The 23,123-nt window shown below is 37.0% G+C and overlaps 1 protein-coding gene across 2 annotated transcripts in view; it reads right to left on the bottom strand.

Moving 5' to 3' along the window:
• Positions 1-5,288: 5,288 nt before the first annotated feature.
• MED23 (mediator complex subunit 23) overlaps positions 5,289-23,123 on the bottom strand; it is a 36,165-nt gene continuing 18,330 nt past the window's right edge. For both annotated transcript variants that reach the window (XM_051792491.1, XM_051792492.1), the window contains 17 exons: positions 22,766-22,911; positions 21,955-22,200; positions 21,636-21,778; positions 20,927-21,101; positions 19,612-19,775; positions 18,394-18,518; positions 17,709-17,914; positions 16,608-16,788; positions 14,940-15,110; positions 13,602-13,818; positions 12,539-12,775; positions 10,980-11,145; positions 9,936-10,008; positions 8,552-8,766; positions 7,899-8,019; positions 7,066-7,197; positions 5,289-6,404 (listed from right to left, as the gene is read on the bottom strand). In XM_051792491.1, the coding sequence (XP_051648451.1) occupies positions 6,231-6,404; positions 7,066-7,197; positions 7,899-8,019; positions 8,552-8,766; positions 9,936-10,008; positions 10,980-11,145; positions 12,539-12,775; positions 13,602-13,818; positions 14,940-15,110; positions 16,608-16,788; positions 17,709-17,914; positions 18,394-18,518; positions 19,612-19,775; positions 20,927-21,101; positions 21,636-21,778; positions 21,955-22,200; positions 22,766-22,911 (2,892 nt within the window). In that variant the 3' untranslated portion in view covers positions 5,289-6,230. The remainder of the gene's footprint in view (positions 6,405-7,065; positions 7,198-7,898; positions 8,020-8,551; positions 8,767-9,935; positions 10,009-10,979; positions 11,146-12,538; positions 12,776-13,601; positions 13,819-14,939; positions 15,111-16,607; positions 16,789-17,708; positions 17,915-18,393; positions 18,519-19,611; positions 19,776-20,926; positions 21,102-21,635; positions 21,779-21,954; positions 22,201-22,765; positions 22,912-23,123) is intronic.

The following is a 23,123-nucleotide window of genomic DNA, read 5'->3' as shown; positions in this document are numbered from 1 at the left end:
TGTCCTCTCCTTGTTTATCTTGTTGTATTTAACATGTCCAAGAGATCACTAGGTATTATATCCCATCAGTACATGTTAAACTACATGATAAAAAGAGTTCAGCAGAGATGTACTGATGGGATATAATACCTAGTGATCTCTTGGACACGTTACCATGTGGATGGTAATCACACAACCCAGCATCCTGCACCCAGCTTGGCCAGCCAATCTTCCAAGACTCAAGGAGCAGTAAATGGGGAGTGGCAGGCTCCTTCCCAGAGGCCACTTCAGAGCAAGAACCAAACCCTAGAGGCTTGAAGCCATCTCTCCTCTGGCTCCAGAAGGACCCCAACATTGCTTGCGCTCCCAATTGCTTCTTTAATGCAATACCAACCAAACAACCCATTCACTCTCATTCATGTGCCTTGTGCCTTATGTCCAGTACTGGAGAGGAAGAACAAATGCTGTAACAGCTAATCCAAGTTTGACGTCATCTGCAGCTTGTTTTACCCCACATTTTCCAGGGAATGCAGTGCAAGCCTTAGCCTATCCCCTTCCAGCATCACAGATGGAACAACATTCCCTCCCAGGTCCCCAACATTACGGAGACATGCGTTAAAGAGAGATGTGTCCAAAATCCACACTTATGCAGACCATAAAAATAGGAAGCATATGAAACTTGGTTCACACATGTGATGAAGAATCTGAGAGCAACTATGCTCTTCTGGATGTGCATAACTGATTTAACTTGGCTCAGCCCACAGCAAACAAGGATCACCTTGCATTTCTGGGCCTACAGTCCCACAGCTGTGTTTCAGTCCCCAGGTAGGTCCTACCTCTAATAAAAAGCAGCAGCTTTACCACAGAGAAATTATTTGTTTGTTTTTTTCCACATTTCTTTCTTGAATCCCAATGTCAGCCAACTGTAATTTGTTATTGCACCAGTGTTTTCTGCTGTCACTTTCCAAACACAAATATCACCCTCCCAAATCTTCAATAAACAAATCTGGCCCAAAGCTTTACATTAGTCTACAAAGCTCTTCTCATGAGTGAAAATCAACGGAGCCTCACCGTAAATCTGGAACATCAAACTTTCAATTTATTTCTAGAACAACAATATGATCAGAGCCCTGCACAATGTGCAAATTATATATCTAGGAACTATTTCATGTTGGGGTTTCTTCCTGTGCCTGCATGGCCTCCCTCAGTCTCTCCTTCCTCATGCAGCTCAGCTTTATGCTTCAAAGGCATCTGGGTTCCTTAAGAATTTCTTATGCAGCACTGATGTGGGGGCAATTAGGTGCAAGGGCTTTTCAGCTTTTTAATTAAAAGTTAAACTATAAAGCAGCCTGGGCCTGCTTGGGGTTGTGGTAGAACTAAAAATCCTCTGCCTTTGATGGCTGACAGAAACCCACTGTGTTCCTCTCACCAGGACAGAGGATTCCCTCACATTTCAGCAGAAAAATATTAGAAGGTGCCCACTTACCTTTAAAACAACTCACTCCTATTAAATCTGACATCAGATGCACACCATCAAGTCATAGAAGGTTTCCGTGTGAAACACTAATGAGGTGAAGGACCAGACCTGGACAACAATACAGTTCACGAAATCGTATATAGAACAGTCATACAGGAAAGAGAAAGAAAAAGGAAAAAAAGACACCCCACAAAAAAAAAAAAGAAAAAAGAATCTTTCTTTTGATAGAAAAGATTAGAAGAAAGGATGCAGAAGCACAGTGGCATCTCTCTGATCATGGCTCACAGCAGATGTGCAAGCGAAGAGACAGGGGAGCTGGATGGGAACCTCTCCATGTTGGATTTCTGGATCCTAAACTAGACAAAGAAGTTCATGCCCTACTGCACTTGTATTTGCTGAAGGAAGAAATGCACAGGGAAAGCCAAAAACATTCACCGCCTTTTAGAGTAGCAGAAGGTACTGCTACTGAAACCTGTGTAGACATTTTATTCAGCTATTCATTCATTGTTGTAAGATTACTTACAACAACAAGTGTGGTGGGGGTAAACTCATCTTGTGAAGAGTCACAAGGAAGTTAATTCAACAGCCAAAGCAACCATTTACAATGATATTATCCATTGTTTGGTCCACCTTCAGAAAAGGCTGCACAATTTCAGGTACAGCCTGCCAAGCCACAAATAGCCTTTTATGTCCTAAAAAGTCTAATGCTAAAAATCATAAGGCCATCATCTATTGCCTTTTTTTTTTTTTTTAGGTGATCAAGTATAAAAATCTGTCATCAACTCTGGCTCTGGTAGCTGTTGCATTAATCAATGCTTTTAAAAAAAATAATCTGACACATTTTAAAAGACTAAAAATCTTTGTATTTGTTTGGAAGATTTTGCAAATCCCATAGCTCTGTGGAGTCCTCCAGTAAATTTATGAGGAAGACAAACAAAACATGTTTCAAACATCAAGGATAACAGTGTAATACGGCCTCTAAGTCGTCAAATCTTGGACTGAAATGTTGGTAGTTCCAAGGAAGATCTGAGTGTTCAGTATGTTGCATTATACTCACAATCAACTGCAATCAGATTAAATTTTTTGAAGAAATCTCCCTCTGGTGGCTAAAAAAGATAATTCAAATCTTCCCTAATCTAAATCTGTTTTTTTTTAGGTTTAGGAATCTACTGACTCAGTCAGTCATATTAGAAAAGACTGTTCAAATCTTACTTAATCAATATGCTACATGAGAGTCAGATGAGGTGAAGGAACGCTGATATGATTGTGTCTATTCCATACTGGCTACCTATGATTTGGAATACAGAACAAAAAACCAAAAGCCAAAACCTAAACCTCAGATTTATGTTACCTCTCACTACTCACAACTACTTTGAGTTCCAGTGGACTGACAAACACAATATGGAATTTTAAAAACCAACCATATGACAGCCATAATCAATTACAAACACTTCTGAAATTACACTGGAATTTTGTTTTGCTGTGCTAGCACTTTAGAAAGTGAATTTGGTTAGCTGGGTTTTAAATGGCAAGACATTTAACTGAAAGCAAGAATTATTAAGGATTAATTTTTAGACTAGTATTGCTGAAGATGCAAATGTAGATTATTGCTAAAGAGACACCTTGTTCCAACTAGCGAGCACCTTCAGAAACCTGGTGAGTTTTGCAGAGAAAGAGTATATGCATGTTCAGAGGAAGAGACAGTCTTCCCTTTGCATTTTTTAACACGTAAAACATGTAAATCACTAATCCTACTAGGTAAGCAAGGATCCTGATTCATAGCACTGTTAGTGGGATGTACATCCTTTAAGCTATAAGTCAAAGTTCAAATGTAGTCCAGTATTGATGAAACACAGCTTTTTTGATGATTTGCCAGTGCCAGTTCACCTGAAGCAAATCCCATCCACATAGTGCCAGACTGGTGCACCAGAGTCAGGTTCTTAACATAACTGTACATTTGGCAAGGACACAAAGTGGAATGAGGGAGCTTTAAAGAATTCCAACAGCTCTCATAATTTGTTTCTGAAGATGGTTATTCAACTTCCCCAATACTGTCCGAAATCCCAGTGACTGAAAACAGGTGCTAGTTTGAATATTAAAAGGGATACTCTGGGTCCCACATAAAGCACCAAAATTATTTCAATATCAAATAAGACAATTCAGAAAGATGCTCAGTTAGAACACACATGCAGAACAGCCATGAAACACACTGTTTCTACACGCTTTTCTATTAATGTGCTCCAAAAACTGTTTAGGAAGAAAGGAAGTCTCACTGTTGACAGAAATTTGCAGACCCACAACCATAATATTGCATCTCAGGTCTGCCCAGAAAGCCTATGGGAAGGCCTGTACAGAACAGTTCACTGGATTTTTGGAGATCAACTATGTTCATCTTGTTATCAAAATCAAGTCTAATGGCATTAGAGTGACTTGGCTCCAGAATGGAATATAGGACGTTCAAAACCAAACACAGAATCATAGAAGCAGTCAGGGGTGAAAAGACCTTCAAGATCATCGAGTCCAACCTTTGACCAAGCACTTCTGTGTTCACCACTAAACCATATCTCCAAGTGCCACATCCACATGTTTGTTGAACGCTTCTAGAGGTGATTCAACGTCTTCCCTAGGCAGTGCATTTCAATGCATGAACAACCCTTCAGTGAAGGAATTTTTCCCAGTATCAAATCTAAACCTCCTCTGGCACAACTTGAGGCTATTTCCTCTTGTCCTTTCACTTGTTACTTGGGAGAAGAGACTGACCCCCACCTGGGTACAACCTCTTTTCAGGTGGCATAGAGAGCAGTAAGGTCTACCCTGAGCCTCCTTTTCTCCAGATTAAACAACTCCAGCTCTCTCAGCCTCTCCTCATAGGACTTGTGCTCCAGACTCTCCACCAGCTCCATTGCCCTTCTCTGGACACGTTCCAGCATGTCAATGTCTTCCTTGTAGTGAGGGGCCCAGAACTGAACACAGAATTCAAGGTGCAGCCTCACCAGTGCTGAGTACTACTGGCACACTTGTATCCTAATATCCTACCGAGTACTGCTGGCCACTTCATTTTTGATACAAGCCAGAATGCCATTGGCCTTCTCAGCCACCTGGGCACACTGATGGCTCATGTTCAGTTGGCTGTTGACCAGCACCCCCAGGCCCTTTTCTGTAGAGCATCTTTCCAGCCACTCCTCCCCAAGCCTGTAGCACTTGCATGGGGTTGCTGTGATCCAAGTGCAGGACCCCACACTCGGCTTTATTGAACTCATACCACTGGCTTCAGACCATCAATCCAGTGTGTCCAGATCCTTCTGCAAAGCCTTCCTGCCCTCTAGAAGATCAACACTCCAACCAAACTTGGTGTTGTGAGCAAACTGACTGAGGGTGCCCTCGATCCGCTTGTCCAGATTAGTGATAAAGATACTACGCAGGACTGGCCTCAGCACTGAGCCTGGGAACACCACTTGTGACCAGCTGCCAGGATACAGCAAACATAGGCAAATGTGTTTTCCTGTCAGACTACAAATTCATTAAAGAGCACTCACAGTTCCGCTACTCAAATACACTTGGCAGAATTTAGGATCCAATTACAATACAAATGACAGCAGAAAAAAAACCTTCCACCCATTAAATCAACAGCTCCTTTTTGTAACTTAAATTTTCCCAGAGAGATATAAATCAGACCTGAGCTTACCAATCTGGACTCTATTTGTAACAGGTTAAAACTGTCATTAATGTACAGCTGATAGAGAACCTGGAACATGGAAGTATATTTGCTATGGTCAATACTTATTTTTAAGGTAATAGGTATGGAAAATAAATACACTTAAAAATACTAAAATGGAATTTTAAAGGGTTTTTTTTAATTAAAAATTTGTCCAAAAAGATGAGTATTTACAAAACATTGAGCCTTTCAATTCTGTTATCAAAACCTGCTGAGCCCAGTACACATAAACCTTACAGTAGAGTATTATACAAATCCAAAATACGGTAAGATCAATAAAATTCATCTGATTGACTTAATAAAAACTACACCCTCCTCCAAATAGGAAACATCAAATATGAACCAGTGCAGCTGGAACTGAATATGCAGACTTCCAATAGATTCATTAGAGACAGCCTCTGGGCTGTAACCTAACAGTCTAGTAACTGACACTAGATCAAATCCATTGCTTGTGTGTTTAATGTAATCTATATGTACAAAATTTACAAATATTTTCAAAGGTTCATTCCTAGTCTTTGTAAAGATGTCATAATTAACTCAATAAAATTGAGGCAATCTCTGTCTAGGAGTGTTTGTGTATAAGGGCTTAAGTTGTCTGCCCAAAAGACAAAAAGAATTTAAATTCTTCTGTTAGACTAAAAAATAGAAAATAAGGCAGAACTCAAATTTTAAAAGGCCATTTTTTACCAGGCTACACACACTGAGTGTCCTTTCTTATTACAGGCAGAAAAAAGGAAAAATCCACATGACTCAATCTCAGATAGGGAACAGGATATGGTAAACTCTTCAGAAGTCCATGTATTTGTTTGCAGAGAATTGTTACTCAATGATTTCAGAGAAAGGCAACACAGACCTCATCTAGTGTCTAGCATAAATAGCTAAGAAGACTGACACGCACAGTGACAGGTAGCTTCATGGACGCAAAAGAAATCAAAGCAGAAATCTGCACATGGTTCTCTTTCCTTTTATAAAGCACATAAGATTTCAGATCAGATGAGGTTTCACCTTGGTCAGTAACAGAAGGAAGCCTTCACATCAAGGTCAGCCAAACACTTCATTTCACTGGGTTACTGGCAAAGCAACATTGACAGGCACTTGGCTGGGCTGTTGTGCTGGTGACCCATTACTGAGAGGTGGTTGTGCAACAGCAGCTGATTCCATTTTGCTGATGTGTGTTATGAAGCGTAACCGAAGTTTCAAAGCTGGTCTTAAATTACAAATTATTTTCTCAACCTGTTATAAAAAAAAAAAAAAGCATTTGGTAAAAAACAGGAGTATTTTTATGTGTCACTACTGTACACAAACATCACATCAGCACAACAAAAAATGGAAAAATATATAGTAAATAGAGTTATTCACATTAATATTTTATTAATCATGCTAACTTTTGGACCTCTTCTGACAACTAACCTTAAAAAACCCCACCCTGCTGTAACAGTTAGACACCAAAGCTCTGTAAAACAAGTAACACAATTGATTTTTCCCTGAATGTGGATGTGGATGCAGTCCTGCTTTTGTAACATGTGAAGATACATTAATTAATCAGAAATTACGTAAAAACTTAGAAGATATAGAATGAAATGAGGAAATGTTATGAAACATCCAATAGCTTTATTTCTAGCGATTGCTTTAATAATAGTATTTAAAGCACCCTAAGGCTGTATTTTAAATTTTGGACTACATAAATTAATCTTGGAATCTGAGATACCTAGTCTACTGCATTTGAAGCTTTTAAGTTAGTAGAAGTGCACCAACTTCCTAATTTGTTTATAGAGATCTAGTCAACTGTTAAGCAATTTGTTGTACTGCTACCTATGAAAACAATTTATAAAAAGGTTAAGTTACTATATGGGAAGAAAGATTAATAATGTATCAATGTCTACTGTTTACTTACTTGGTCTTTCACACTATCACCTGTAAACATATACTTCATATGATACAAAAAATCACATATAGGATCCATGTAGTTCAGGTGGGAGCTGTACCGATCTGCATTCAGGAGCATTTCATAAAAGGCCACTCCAATCTGTTTCCACGGACACAAAGAACAGCCCAAATGAAAAAAATTTTTAAAATGCTTCAGAGTAGAAATACATTTAAACAGTATAACAAATATGTACTGCTTTTCAGGTATCTACGATTCCTATCAATTCATTTTCTTACAAGGACAAATGGGCAGATCTAAGTCATCCCACTATGCTTAACTAAATGATTCCCAAGTTAAGCTTTTCTTTCTAGAAGAGTGTTTGCAATATGACACTTTTCAGGTCATCTGCCTACTGGCCAGCTCTATCTCTTTTCTCCTCCCCTAACCTTATTCACACTGACATGAGTGTAAGAAACAGCTTATATTCCTCTATCCTCACAATTCAGCTCTTGCATACTTCCTTCCAATGCACAGGGTTTTGAAAAAAAGCAGTAAGTCTGATGCATATTTTGCATGCAGTTTGAGAGCCAAAGAAAGCACGTATTGCTTGATATTTTTTGGGCTGTATTTCTTTCCTTGTTTAAAAAAAAAGTTCTAGGTGTTTTATCCAATAAGATTTCAGTTAACTGGGTAGGCTGAATACCAACTCAGCAATTCAGATTCTTGCAATTACTGTTTAATTCATAGAGAATTTAATTGCAAATACTGATTAAATATTTTGACCATATTCTGCTTTGTAATATAATTGCAAAGCTAAAATAATATGTACCATATAAAGCAGACCACAAGCTACTCTTTACCTCTATCATGCATCGTGTCCTCTCCTGCTGGAACCGTTGCAGAAAAGGACCAACAAGGTGGTAAACGTAGAGCAACTGGAACTCTGTTTTCACTATGGGTATCAATGATTCTGTGAGGAACCTGCAGTATGTCAAGACATTTACTACTTCGGTTTTTGCTTATTTTGGTTTTTTTTCTTCCTTCCCCTGCCCTAAATTCTAGCCAAAACATCACATTCTCTCTCACGGATTTAGGCCTTTATTTTAGAAAAAACAGTGTAACTCCACAAATATTAGTTATTTCAAACATTAGTTATTTCAGGGATGCTCTAGAATTAAGAATAACATTTACTGTTACAGTTGATGCTTTGAGAATATGCTACAGTTACTACTTTAAGAAAAATTCAAATAATAAAAACATAAAAGCTAATGAGGATAAAAAAGGCTCATTAAAGACAGTCACACTTTATATGATAGCCTTGAAGCCCACAGACAACAGGAGTTATGTCAGTGGAAGAGGGAGTTGGAAAAAACTTGTGACCCATCTGGAGAATTTCAGAGCTCTCCTGTACATATTTATCTGCTGGTGTAAGTGCTCTCAGGTAGAGCTTTGTCATCTACAATATGTATGGAATTCAAAAGACAAATTATTGATCAAATACCATTACACCTACTTAGGAATGAGAGAGAGCTGTCCAATGCTAGAATGATGCCAGACAGCATGTGCCAAAGCCAAAGTGTAGCTACAGCTCATCTCAGAATAAGACTGGTGACATGCCGTGAAGTCAAACAGCTGGAATGGGTAACCAACCCACTCTGTCTCTGATGTCAAGCTGGGACTGTTGATAACATTCACAATGCAATCATGGAGAACAATCCAGTATGGCTCCTGGGGGAAAAAACCCACAAAACAAAATAAAACAATCAAAAAAATCCCCAAACAAACAAAAACCCCACATGCACAAAAAAACCCCCCACAAAAAACCAAACAACCCAAACGAAAAAGTCAGAATTGCTTCTAAAAAGAACACTAAGAACACTATCTAAGATAATGTTTCCTCAGCTCTTTCTACTATTATTGCATTTCTAAAATGTGTATATATATAGATGTTATAAACAACATGGTAGTTTATAACCACCTCTGACAAAGATGAAAATTGAAGTAGCACAGTACAGAAAGCATCTGCGTTAGCAGGTATGGCACATTCAAGAGTGTGGCACAATCAAGACACATATAATGAATTTAATTGTTTAATCAGCTATTATAAAGGTCTCCAAAAGAAGTAAAGCAGAGGCAAAAAACCTTAATGGAAGGGGACTGAGAATTTTCTAGTCTTCTGAGTGCAGGCACAAACAGACCAAAAAAACAATATGAAAACAGGAATAACAAAAGGCAAAGACTATAGATGAAGATGCAAGGAGAGGGAACAGGAAGAATAAAAAAAAAAAAATAAGGATTAAATCCATGTTGGTTTCTTTCCAAGACGAGGAGCCATTTTATTGCAGAAGAGAAGTCACAAGGAAAGGATAGTTGTGGCACATATAAGCAAGAGGTACACAAGATCGTGCAGTCTTGGTCAGGTATCAAGAGTCATGATATTCAGAAGAACAAAGTTCTTAAGGATACACAAACTATAGTACTGCACATGTTTCCTTTTGCAATCTTAGGCACATCTCATTTACATGGTTTAAGAACTACAGGATGTGAAAATGCAGGTATTAATAAAAAAATAGCTTGGTATCAGAACCCTTATAGATTTTCTTATTACATTGCTCCAGTTCTCAATACTACACACACGGCATTTAGCTATATATTTAAATAGAAGTGATTTACTTCTTTTCATCCTAGCCCCAAAAATTAACAGAAAAACCAAAAAAATGGTCAATTTTCCATGCTGGAGGAGTAGATGTTTCTCAAACACGCACAAAGCCTTCTGACTAGCTCTTTGTGGAATCTACAGATGTTAGCTATAAGTTTTTACAACATATTCTAGGAAGATGATAAACCTTTCATGGAAGAAGATATTTTTTATTTTAAAATACAACATATTGACTCACTGGTAAGGCTGTGATAATTAGTCCAATTGCATTCATCCAAGCTGTGATGTTCTCTCTTGGTACCAGGGGCTGACTAGAGATAAAGAAAAAAGAAAATGAAAGCTCTGAAAATACACAATTGCAATTTGTGTTTCTCATGCATCTAAAGGCAAAGAGTATTTCTCTAGCTGAGAGACCTATAAAAACATAAACAGGTATTTAGAAAAGCCAGAAGATGATATAAATGCTACTGTGATGTTGTGTGCAAAACTTTGTTTGGGTATGTTTTGCATTAGTAGCAGGTTTCCTTCAAGGCCTACAATCTTTCTTCCTTAAGCTTTAGTGCTTAAGGTTTGTTTGTTCCTTTATTGACTCCTTCCCTCCACGTGTCCAAAACAGAGCTAACAATAAAATATTACTAAGCTGAATGAGGCCAAATCCAAATCATTTCAGTCTGTCATTGTTCAAAGGTGTCAACTGAATGACTACAAGAATACTAGGTCCTTTCTTTCACTACAGTATTTTTCACAGTGGCTGAGCAAGAAACAGAGCTATGGGTCAAATTTAATGCATCATGGCAAAAGGCTAGCCTTGGCACACCACTGTTTCAAAATACCTCTGATTTACATTAGCATCTGGAGGATTCAAAGTTCTGTCAATGCTTCTTGCCCCTTTCTTTGCATTCAAAGATACTGTGATGTTAACTGATGAAATGTCCTCCTTTCAGCACAGCTGAAAGAACAACACACTTTTTCCAGTCTCTGCTTCTGAACCCCAAGGATAAGACCTTCATCTGGGTGAGGTCTTCCCTCTAACTTTTATGGGCATCATGCCAAGTCAACTGTTCCTGAAGCACACACAGTCCACTACAGCAATCTAACACGTGATTTTTCTGCTTGACCCCTGTAGCCTTGTTTGTCATCCAAAAATGCTTTATACATATAAAACTTAACCTATGTACACTTAATTAACAATTTAAAAAAAAAAATAGTATCACGGACTACCTTGTCAATCTCTAATTATGTATGATATATTGCAGGAAACTATTTCAGAGAGCCAACATACCTCTTCAGCACAACATTCAGTAGAGCATTGCCCACCTCCTTTCCTGGAACAGCCAGAGCCATAAGCTCAACACAGGTAACGTGCAGAGCATGGGCAGCTGGGTTAGGAAACTCATTGAATCTCCAGTCGCAATTTGGAAATGGACCAGGTGATTTGCCTGCCATAGGTGACAATGATTAAGGAAAAAAAACCTACCCAACACAGACCAGTATAAGCAGCACACTGATTAAAAAAAAAAAAAAAAAGAAAAACAAAACCAATGCATATACCACATACTAAATTGAACTGAAGGTTACTGAAATAAGTAGAACAACCGCACTTCATAAAAAATAAGAGATATAGAACAAAAGTATCAATATGAGATACTGATACTCAATCACTGAAGGACTGCATGAATACATAGCTATAAATATATTACACACACAAGGTCATGCAAAGGATAAAGTTCCCCAATTAAGGGGTTGGAAAAAACAACACCAACCAGCTCATTCACTCTCTGCTTCCAAGATGAAAAAATGAAAATATCAGGGATTTTCTATTCTGCATAATCAGAAACAATTAATTTGCCTCTCTGTAAGATCCTCTATCAGACTTCTTTATGTACTTTATGTAAAAGGACCACCTGCTTATCTCTGAAAATATTCCACTTTCCTAAACAAGACTAACTTAGTTGAACTACATACAGAAGAGTCTCTAAACACGGTTAACATTTGCATAAAAGCAGAGGTTTATGTCATTTTAGCTTTCTTTGGAGAAACCAAATAAACTTCTTTCAAGTTACATATCAAAGAAAGGGAAGTTCAGGAAAAGAAGTGAAGGAATACATAAAATCCCCAAAATTGGTCAACTCTTGTAAAGCTGCTCCAGAAAGAAGCCAAAGTCCAGGGAGATGCCAGTAGTGCTGTTCTCTAGTTTACCAGCTATTCCCATAGAACTTAACATCAGCTCTAGTCATAATGGCAAAAATTAATAACAGGCAGCAATTAAGAAAACATAGGTTTGTGTTAAATAACTTCTAGCTTTTCCTTCTTAAAAAACAGATTCTCAGCAGTCTTTAACAGCACATATATCAAGCTTCAACTAGACACAGCTAGTTATATACCGTCTTAAATGTGTCACTGCTTCCAATATTTCATTCTTAGTAATACTGATAATGGCATTGGAAAACAGCAAGTTCATTTTAGGCAATTTTTTTAAATACTTATGGCTTTGCACCAAGTTTATTTTTTTGTGGCAAACAGAAGTCAATTCAGAATGCATAAACATCAGTAATTGTTATTTCCATGTGATGCTTTAAACAGTGAAATATTTATATAGTTGTACTGTACTTTTTTTCCCCATATCTTTCAAGATGTTTACTAGGGCAACACAGTCCTTGTGTAGAATAATAAGGTACATGGAAGTAATCTAATATGAATTTATACTGATATATGCAGTTAAATAATGACTCCAAGCTTTATTTCACATCTGAACAGACAGGAATTGAACTTTATATTTTGATGAAATGAAGCTACAAAAAATTGTCATAGCTGACTTAATGCAAACTTTCAGAAGGATATTATCTACCAGTCTTCCAATGAGCTTGCAATAGTAAGTGTCATCAGGAACCCATGGATTTTCTTCTCGGGGATTCATAGCACATTTGAGGTAAGTATCACTTAGGCACCAGCCCAGCGGGCGATTATCTTTGAGAGAGCCAATTATGGCATGAACAAGTTTTCTCTTGAGGTTTGTGCGCTCTCTGAGATGCCCCTCATAATAGTGAAGAGTGTTGTACAGGTAAGTCACTGGTCGGTCTGCCAAGAAGAAAATGGAAACAGCAAAAACCAGAAATAATTTCTAGCATCACTCTATGTTTATGGTGGCAAATATAAAACTAAAACCAAGAGCTATACAAGACTAAGTTGTATGTATTTAAGAGCAGCACATATGGAATTGATTCACATTCTTTATTTCAATATACTCTAAAAAACCAATCTTCCTTTGTCTTGTACATACTTTAATGTGTTTGCAGAACAAAAGAAATGGAACAAAGAAGATCAGTATTACTAACTGTTCACATCTTAATGATAATATTAATATATTTGTAAACAAACCAACTAAATCATCTCTTCATATAAAATAGGAAGGATTCAGGCATGAAGTCACAGTAAAGAAAGAACATTGTAAATTGTCTGAGCACAACATAGCAACAATATCTATAAAAAAAGACCTTATTATAACAGTGTAGTTATTAAAGCATTAAAAAAATCAGGTAAAGTTATTTGAATCTTAAGTAGGGATAAAGAGAGGAACTGCTTTTCAATTGTTTCGGTCTTGGTAACAGAAAGTTTGTTAGGACATCAGTCCAAGTACTTACTGTTAGAAGGGAACGAAAGGGAAAGGTGTGAAGGAAGCATGAATTAGCAAGAGATACCTGATTTAAAGCAAGTTCACTGCTAGTAAGCTGAAATTCACTAAACAGGGAATATACCTCTCTGTGTAAATGTACACAGGGTTTACAGAATATGAAAGGAATAAAACACTGCTGTGCTAGTACATGAAAATTATGAGTGAAGGAGATGAAGGAGACTAGAATGACTGCAACAAGAATATATCTGTGTGTATTCATGGATAACTTACCATGAAACTTGTATAAACCTCCCAGATGATCCAATAAAGTTTCTAGTGATTTAGACACTGGAAGCAGTTCCAGAAATCTATGAATTACAATATCAAACACTGGTAGAAAGCGCAGGCATACATTTCCAAAATAAATTGGTAAGTACTGGGGCTGGATCTGAACTGGTGGATTGACTTGCTCTGCCAAGCCCTCGAAATAAAGTTTTTCAGGATATTTCTGGAGGGAAAGAAATCCAACAAAATCTAAATCTCTTTCCGTAGAAGCAATGGATTAAACATTCAGCAACTATATTGCTTTAAAAAAGACACTTCATAATCCTCTTCTTATCACATTTGAATTCAATGAGCTGATTTCACTGTAAAGCTTACCGAAGAAAATTCAACTCTGACTGAAATCAGTTATTAGACTAGTAGATAACAACTTTAAAAAAAAAAAAACAAAACGCAAAACAAAATTTCACCACCACTCAGAATGGGCATAAGAGAACACTAAGCATATCAAGACAAAACTGGAAGCAGCCAGCACTTAACTGTCCTTTGTTAAGTACTTCAAGAGGAAACCTGGGGGAAATCAGCACTACTGAAATTTTCTGCATCATATACTGAATTGGAACACCAGAAATAATATGCATGGAATAATTTCCCTGGGAATGAACTGGAGTGCACACAAATAACAGATGGGTACTACTGAGCTTATGATGTTTTACCTGTTAAAACACTGTATGGCTAAGGCAGAGGGCTAATATAGACCAAATAGCTTCTGGAGCAGAACTAGATGGCATGTGTTAAGTTACATGAGAGTTTGCTTGTATCTGTTCCATCTCAGTGTTCATTTTGTTTTTGACAGAACAGTCCATTGGTACATCCTTTTCTAGCCAGCAGAAGCCAGTACAGTTATAGCAGCATTAAAATCTCAGCAATTTTCTTCCCTAACGTATCAGGCTATCATGTTCTTGCCACACAAAAGATTGAAGAAGCTTTAATAATTAGAAGAAAACATAGGTTTAACTATTGGTATAGTCATGAAACACTAGAAAGAAATACCTTCTCCCTGATGCATAAAAACTCTGTTCTAAATGAATTTCAGTAAAACTAAGATTTCAGTTAGATAAGCAAGAATGAACTTCCAAGCAATTCTTAAGCTGTTTCTTTCTTTGAATATTACTGTTTTATAATTTTAAAGTTATTACATATAGTAATTTTTTATTTTCACACTAGCCTAAACAAATTACAGCTTACTAGGTAATTCCAAAAACTGATCAAGCTGACCTGTAAGTGATGGCTGATCTCACATCCACAGAAAGTATTACAATAAAAGAATGCTATTAACTTTGATACCTTGTGGTAACTCATGTGCTTTGTATGCCAGTCATTCTGCAGCCAGTGTTCTGGAGAATTCTCCTTCACAAAGTCACTCACTCTGTTTCTGAAATCATTAGGCTTCAATAAGAGTAATTGAATTATGAAGTAACAGACTTGAGCTTCATTTCCTTCATGACTACGCATAGCCTGAAACAAAATGGATCAGACAATATGAAATTACAGTTGACACTGCTGTCTGCTTTATAGCCCTAAACATTGCAGCAGTCACATTTCCTAGCCACACTAGGTACATCCACACACAAATTCACACTGAGCATATGGTCTTTCAACTCTATTTTTCAATAGGTTCAATCCTCATCCCATTCTTTATTCCACAGGCAGAAAGTCTTAAAACTCCCTAGAGACAGCACTTTCTCTAACAATTGTAGCTCTCTTTTATCTGCCAGTTCTCTTATTGAAAATAACCTATTAATGACAATGAAGTTGAGATTGCTTCAAACTTTGGCCACTCTGATATGTTTGGACTTGAGTCTGAAAACCAAACTAGAATTCAAACAAACAGTTTTACATTAAGATGAGGTTTTAAATTATACATAAAGTATTATTACTGAATGAAAATCTAGTTCTCTCTGGGCAAATACTGCTTTATTTTTAGGATAACATGAAAAAATAGAGAACATAACTTCTCCCTTATGATGAAACAGGCTGAATTCTAAACAAAGCATATACTAATGGCTACAAGATTTTCCATTTGTTTCTTAATCATGGCATGCCATATCCCTTCTACGTTTCTTCAGAAATCACAGGACCATAGAATAATTTAAGGTGGAAAAGACCTTTAAGATCATTGAGTCCAACCATTAACCCAGCACTGCCAAGCCCACCACTAAACCACATCTACGAGCCTTTTAAATACCTCCAGGGATGGTGACTCAACCACATCCCTGGGCAGCCTATCCCAATGTTTAACCCCTTATTTTTCCTAATATCCAATCTAAACCTCTCCCAGCACAACTTGATGCTGTTTCATCTTGTCCTATTGCTTGTCACTTGCAAAAAGATATGGCCCCCTGCCTGGCTACAATCTCCTTTCAGGTGGTTGTAGAGAGCAATAAGGTCCCTTTTCTCCAGGCTAAACAGCCCCAGCTCCCTCAGCTGCTCCTCATAAGACATGTGCTCCAGTCCCTTCACCACCTCCTTTGCTCTTCTCTGGACTTGCTCCAGCACCTCAGTGTCTGTCTTCTGGTGAGTGAGTCAGAACTGCCTGTAGCGCTGCACGGGGTTGTTGTGACCCAAGAGCAGAACCTGGCACTTTGCCTTGCTGAAACCTCAGACAACTGGCCTCAGCCCACTGATCCAACCTGTCCAGATCCCCCTGCAGAGCCTAAATAACTGCACAGCTCTGAGGTCAGAGACCCAAATCACTAATCACGGCACTTAGTAATACTAGTTCAATGGTTGCCACTAAATAACCAAGAAATGCTTTTCCTGAAGGCTCAGAGAACTACAAGACTTGTAATTTTACACTGCTTAAAGAAGTAATCTATTATTTTACTTGATTATTGGTTTAGCAACTAGTATTTAAGACCAATGCATTTTTAAAAAGATTGCTCCTATGAAAGTGAATCAGAAAGCAGACTCTGCATGAAGAACTGTCATCTTATCTTCTGAAGCAATACTTACCAAACACAGTATCAACCTATCCAGCGTTACAATATTGTATTTCCACACCATGTCATTGAGAATCTCGATGCATTTATTGAGCTGCTGGCCTCCTGCAGAGGTAGAGAATTCATACACCAAGAAATCTGCAAATGTTCTGACATGTGCCACCAGAGCTCTGGCCCCAATTCTTTCTAACACTCTAGCAGGGAAGACAAAGGAAGAAAAAAAAAAGGCAACAAGACATTGTTACAGTTATTAATATATTTTTAACTGGTCTACTTGATACACGTTAGTGGGTTTTAACACAGTTGTCTTATTAAAAAAAAAAAGACAAAACTCCCTCCCTTTACTAAATTAATTGAAGATAACCCCAAAGCAAAGCAAAAAAAACCCAAACAACAGAATTCCAAAGTCTGAATACTAATCAGGAGAAATGCTTCAAGTTCACCAATTTCATCTGCAGTATTCTGCCCAGAACCCATGCTTTACTTATGCAATTTTAGTTATACACCTCTTAGGACAATCTTCTGCAACAAAACTTCATTTTTCCACGGCATGCACTTTAATACAGCCATAGCATTATTACGCTATTTCCTCAATGCACCGAAGAGTAGCACATGCTATCATAAACACTATTTCAACAGACCTAACAAGGATAGAAAAGAAATAAATATCCTTTTCACAACTGGAACTGGTGCTGTTACTACCAAGAACAAATAAAAAAACCATAGGATTACTACTTCCATAATGAATTTTCATCTTAATCCAACATTTGTTTTTTAAAAAAATACTTGGCCTTTATCCATGCATAAATTATAAATAAATGTGTTTTGTTTACTATTTAAGATTGTGTGAAACACTGCTATTACAAGTAAACTGATTAGTTCAAACACATCATATCCTTGTTTCTCACCAGGAAAAATATGCATTGCAGACCAATCTTAAACACTGCACAATTATTATAGTATGCTGGCTAGTACCTAGCTCCACTCTCTTTTTTCATGCTCTGCATGCTCTGAATTAATTTTAAAAAATCCAGCTGTTACTGCAGAAGGCCTATGTCCTCAGAACTGGGAACGTTGCTGTAATAAATTGAAACAGCATGTCTTTAAAGCTCACCTGAAGCCAATTTGATTAATGTGATCAGTGTCTAACAGCATCTTCCATAGGAGACAAAGAAAAAGCGGGGATGAACCTTGAGCAGAAAAGTGTGTGATTATGTCATTTTCATTGGTCATAGACTTCCACTTTCGGTATTCTTCTTCCACATTCTTCTTCAGGTTAAAACGGCTTTCCTGAGGTACATTATTCTGCTTGAAGAACACCTGAAAAAAGTAGGCTTTGCTGTGACTAAGAGCCTATAGAACAATATTTGAACAGGTAAACTTTAAGAGTTCTTACTTTCTTACGAGTTCTTACTTCCTTTTACAATACAACCTATTAGGTAGGGTTGTTATTTCACCGTGACATAACAGTGACTGTTTCATCACTAACATGACAAACTGCCATAGAAAAAAAGGCTTCTCCAACTTTTTATTTTACTTTTTTAATTTTTAAAACATCTGATTTGCCTTGCACCAGAAGTATCAGTTGACCAAACTTAGCCTAAGAATACTCCAGGGGAAGCTAATGCTTTTCTGAAGAAATAGCAATGTCACAATCATGCTGCATTCTTCAGGGACTTGAGATTAATGCAGTCTAGAAAGGGGAAGAATCCCACCAACTCACAAAAGGCAAAGGATGTTATTAAGAGGGTAAGTTCACTGTGTTTCCAGTTGTAAAATCGTCAGTTTTAAACTATTACCTGCAGAGGAGCTGGAAAACAGCTTAGTGTATGTGATGCCCAGTTATGTGGAGTAAAACTCATGATAGTCTGCAGTATGTCCTTGCACCAAGTTCCCTGAATTGAATCAGAACCTGTGAAAAAATCTAGAAAATGGATCAATGATATTAGAAAAAACATTTCTTATTGGTATTCCTTTTGTCATCATATGCATCAAGTTTCCATTTTGTCCAACTTCTCCCAGCCCTTTTCTTTGACTCTTATTTACTCTACAGAACCACCTGGATATTACCTTTCTTATGCTATTAACAATAAGAAAATTATTTTTAGGTTTTGAGCTAGAAATAAAGCAATCATGATTTTAACATTTTATATTTAATTTCCTGTAGTAGGCAGTAAGATAAGTTTCTGCTGATTAACTGATTAGATTTTTTTCAAAAATCCTGAGGAAGATAATGATGATGAAGTTGCCAGATGAGATTTTATATTGCTTTAAAAAGGCTTCTCAGAAGCACCTGTCCCAATTAAGTAGAAATAAAACAGAAGCCTCATTCCTCCAACCCTTGTGTTGATTTCATTAAAGGTTCAGAAATGGTTAAAAAAACAAACAAAAAACCCACAAAGAAGTCCTTTTCCTTTCAAATCACCTCTACTAGTCTTTGTGAATCAGTTGTTCTAACTCTCCAGCGACTCTGTAGACTAGAATCATAAAAAAGGAGAGAGCTAACCCATCAAAGCTAACAAAAACCTGATCCATGTCATTGCACATTGTTAAAACATTAAAACACACCACAGAAGCTTCCCCTTCTCCCTTCCCCAAGAAAGGAAACCCAAAACACACACTACTTTTTCTTAAATGTAAGCTGTAGAGGCTTCCACATGAGCAGTACAGTTGCTGTGAATATTCTATGTTTTTTTTTCTAAATGGCATGTATAAGTAATCAATCCAAATATTTAAATTTAAAATAATGAAGCTAAAAATAAGACAGTAAAAAAAACCCCAAACCCCAGTCATATGGTACCTCTGTGTAAACTTTTAAACAATGTCTGATTTCACTACGGCTTTAATAACAGCTTCTTGCCTAAATAAAAGTAGCTAGAAGTTAAGATTACACTTCTTTCAAAACCAGTAGTGCATGGAATATGTTTTATGACTAGATCATTTCCATGATATTCTATTGAATAGTATTTTGGAGAAATGGCTTGACCACAGCTTTTACTTGGATGTACTGCTATTACCTGTCACATGTGTTGCCCTTGCTAGAGTTAAGATCAAAGCCCTGTTGAGTTCTTCTGATTCTCCTGAAAGAACTGTTTTGGGATCACTGAGGAACCGTGTGAACTGCGGTTGGACTTCCGAGCTGCCCAAAGCTGTGATTAGCCTTAGAGCAGTGCTCTCAACGCTGAAAGAAGGAAACAGTCCAGTTAGAAAATAATGTTTCTACTACTGCTTCTAAGGTTCCAAAACCACTAATTTTTCCTCCATTTTCTGCTTCAAATAATACAAATCCAAAAAGATCTGTTTTGAAAATTATGTTCTTAATCGTTTTGAAAAGTTTGCTTTTTCTACTGTTTAATAAATTTGTTATCAACTATTTCAGTACTTTAATTTTAAATAAAGCACTCAAAAGTAGATTTAGTGAAAATTCCAGCTGCAGAGCCCCTGAAAAAGAGCCTGAAGTCTCTCCAATTTAGAGCCCCCTCACTGTTTCCTTTTGCACATCTTCATCTAAAGAAGGGTACACAGATGAATAAATATATGCAAAGCCAGAATAAAAAGGCATGAATAATGCATAGAAAGCTTCAAAGCTAACTACCACCTTGAAGCAGATAGCACTAAATTGTCCTTATTAAAGAAATGAGGAAGTTGAGGAAGTACAGCTTTTGATTAAAAGTACTTTTATTTCCAGTGCTTTAGATGGAAGCACTTTTCACACCAGGTAGTTTGAAGTAATTGAAAAGACTTTTATAACATTGTGTCTTTGAAATATCAAAGCCATAGATAAGTTTATTCCATTTTTGTTGCATGCAGTGCTTATTAAAAGTGACTAACATCTGTATTTCAGATTAAGATGACTAAACAAGAGTGAGGTGAATAAAGAGAGCAAGACCTTGAATTTAAGGAGAAACTTGTTTTAATTTGTTTTCTTTATGCTTGATAAAGGATACGCAACTGGGCAATCTGAATTTGGACTAAGAAACTGAGAATCCTGGTCCAGTGGAAGGTGTCTCTGCCCATGGCAGAAGAATTGGAACTACAAAATCTTTAAGGTCCCTTCCAACCCAAACCATTCTATGACTCTATGAATTCACCGTGTAATTAAGATTTTCTGGGTACGAACTGATAATAATGAAGTTGCTCTGTCTCACATACTCCTACAAGATTTATTGTACTCTGAGAGTGAATGGACACTATTTTCTACAACTTTTCTACAATAAACCCCAGATTCTACATAGAAACTGAATCTCATACTCTTCAGCTTTGTTAACAGTAAGTTACTCTTTAAGCACAGTTCTCACAGGATTATGGCTAAATATGGCAAACGTCACTCACCACAGATGAAGCTGGTTCTGATTAGTCTGTGGCACAGCAGCCAAGGAATGAAGATGGCTGAGGAGCTGGACTCTGTAATGAGGCTGGATGTGATGCATCCGATAGCTAAACATTTCTAGCAGAGTATGCAAAATTCCCCATGCGTGAGATTTGAACACTGTTGGCAGGAGCTGACCTTATGAAAAAAATTTTGTTAAGTAAGTTTTAGAATGGATCACACTTTGAAATACAACTACAGAGTACACTGGTGTTATTAGGCTGCAAGTCAGATATTTGATTTGAAAAACGTACTACCTCCAAAGAGCATGTGTGCAAGTGCTGTCTGAAGATGCTGTAAATGTATAGAGCTTAATAATTTTTTGAATTAACATATACAGCAGACATGCAAATTATTTTAATGAGGGCAATTAAGTATCCTGTGTATCTAATTAGGTAACTTTGCTTACAATTTTCCATTAAGCATGTTTTTGCACAATGCAGCATAACTAGGAAGGTCTTGACCATACAAGTGATGGCATAAATGGACAGCAGCACATTCATCTGAAATTTACTGCAGCACTAAGACAACTTTTACAGTTTCTTCTATATTAAAATAATTTATATATGCTGCATCATTATATTTTCAGTTTTATTATGGTCTCTAGTTGCCATTAAAAGAAAATACTACTTAACAAAAGGAAGGGGGGGAAAAAAAGGTTTTCTTTCTTACTGATAAAGCCTTTGATGCCCAAGGATTCTATTTCCATATAAACCAAAAGGCGACTATAGGTTTCCACAAGAGCAGGAGCCAAGGCCACACTAGATTTTGCATGGGCCAACTTAATCACCCTTGTAGCTATGCTATGAATTAGACTGAGGAAAGAGAGAAAGTGTTTTTCAATCAAAAACATGGACTTGAAATTTAAGAAATTTATTAACTAATTAACAGATCCACACACAACATGTTCAGGCACAGGAAATCTTTCTCATAATTAGCCACAAACAGATTTATGGGTTTAAAAACAAAAAAAGCTATCTGCATACTGTACCTCATTTTGGCATGAACTGTGAGTGAATCCAAGAGGTTCATTGGCAACGGGGTAATAGACCCTGATGCCGTACAATTAGTCCCTGGAAGAGGTGTTCTCATGTTGCCATTTCCATAAATAGTCTCTACTAGTACACCCATTGGCAAAGTGAAACACTCTGAATTGGTTGAATAAGCATTGCACAACAAGGCAATTTTGTAGTCATTCATCTGTAAACTTTTATTCCTTAAACTCTGTTGCAAAAACCTGCGTACCGAAGAGGTTAAACATTAGGCAGAAAGAATGCACAGACATTCCAAAAATACCATCACAATAACCTCAGTCAAAAAAATCCATTATAAAATAGTAGAAAAAAATCAAAATAGTTGTTAATTGCACCACATCAAAAGAACTACAACTTATGCCACAGTTTCATTGTGTTACGACTTTTCTATATTAAACAGCTCAGCAGATAAATACACTTTAAAAATCACCTTTTGAGACGAAAACTTAACCCAGTGTACTGCTTATCCACACTTTCCAAACCACAGCATAACAAAACCAGTCAATTTACTTTCAGATTCTCCATTAGCAATAAAGACTTATTATTCTGCAATAAAATATATCATTTCCATTAGCTGGATGACAGCATTTCCCTTTTTATGAAATATTTTGAGTTTGAACTTTGTCTTTTTGAATGACTTTGAACTCATTCCTTTGATAACCTTTATACAGCATCCCATCACACAATACATTCTGAATACAGACTTGGAACTTCCTATTTCATTATGTCTAGGCACAAATCAAAACATAACAAAAACCCCGCACTCACTCATGGTGAAGTTTGAGAGAATGAGGAATGGGAATCTGTAACTTGGAGTTGTCACTATGGGCCTTCCGATTCAAATGAATCCAAATGCAGGTCATTGCAAAAGCATGAGTTGACTGGGGTTTGTTAATATCAGGTACAGGAATACACTAAAGAAAGAACACATGAATGTGACAAATCACAGGGATTAATGTGCAGAAAACTGACTTACACAGACAGTATTCACAAGGTCACGTTTTTCTTTTTTTCTGACCTGCAGTACCATAAGGAACATTTTTAAAGAATGGATTCTACCCTCATCATTGTATGCAATTTTAAATCAGGAGCTCTGGAAGAGACCTGGACCTCAATAATTATTCTG

This window comes from Manacus candei, unplaced genomic scaffold (assembly GCF_025592945.1).
Source record: "Manacus candei isolate 608988 ecotype Guabito, Panama unplaced genomic scaffold, ASM2559294v1 h1tg000034l, whole genome shotgun sequence".
Lineage (NCBI taxonomy): Eukaryota > Metazoa > Chordata > Aves > Passeriformes > Pipridae > Manacus > Manacus candei.
The sequence above is the reverse complement of the archived record's forward strand: the minus strand, read 5'-3'. Positions and strand labels throughout refer to the sequence as shown.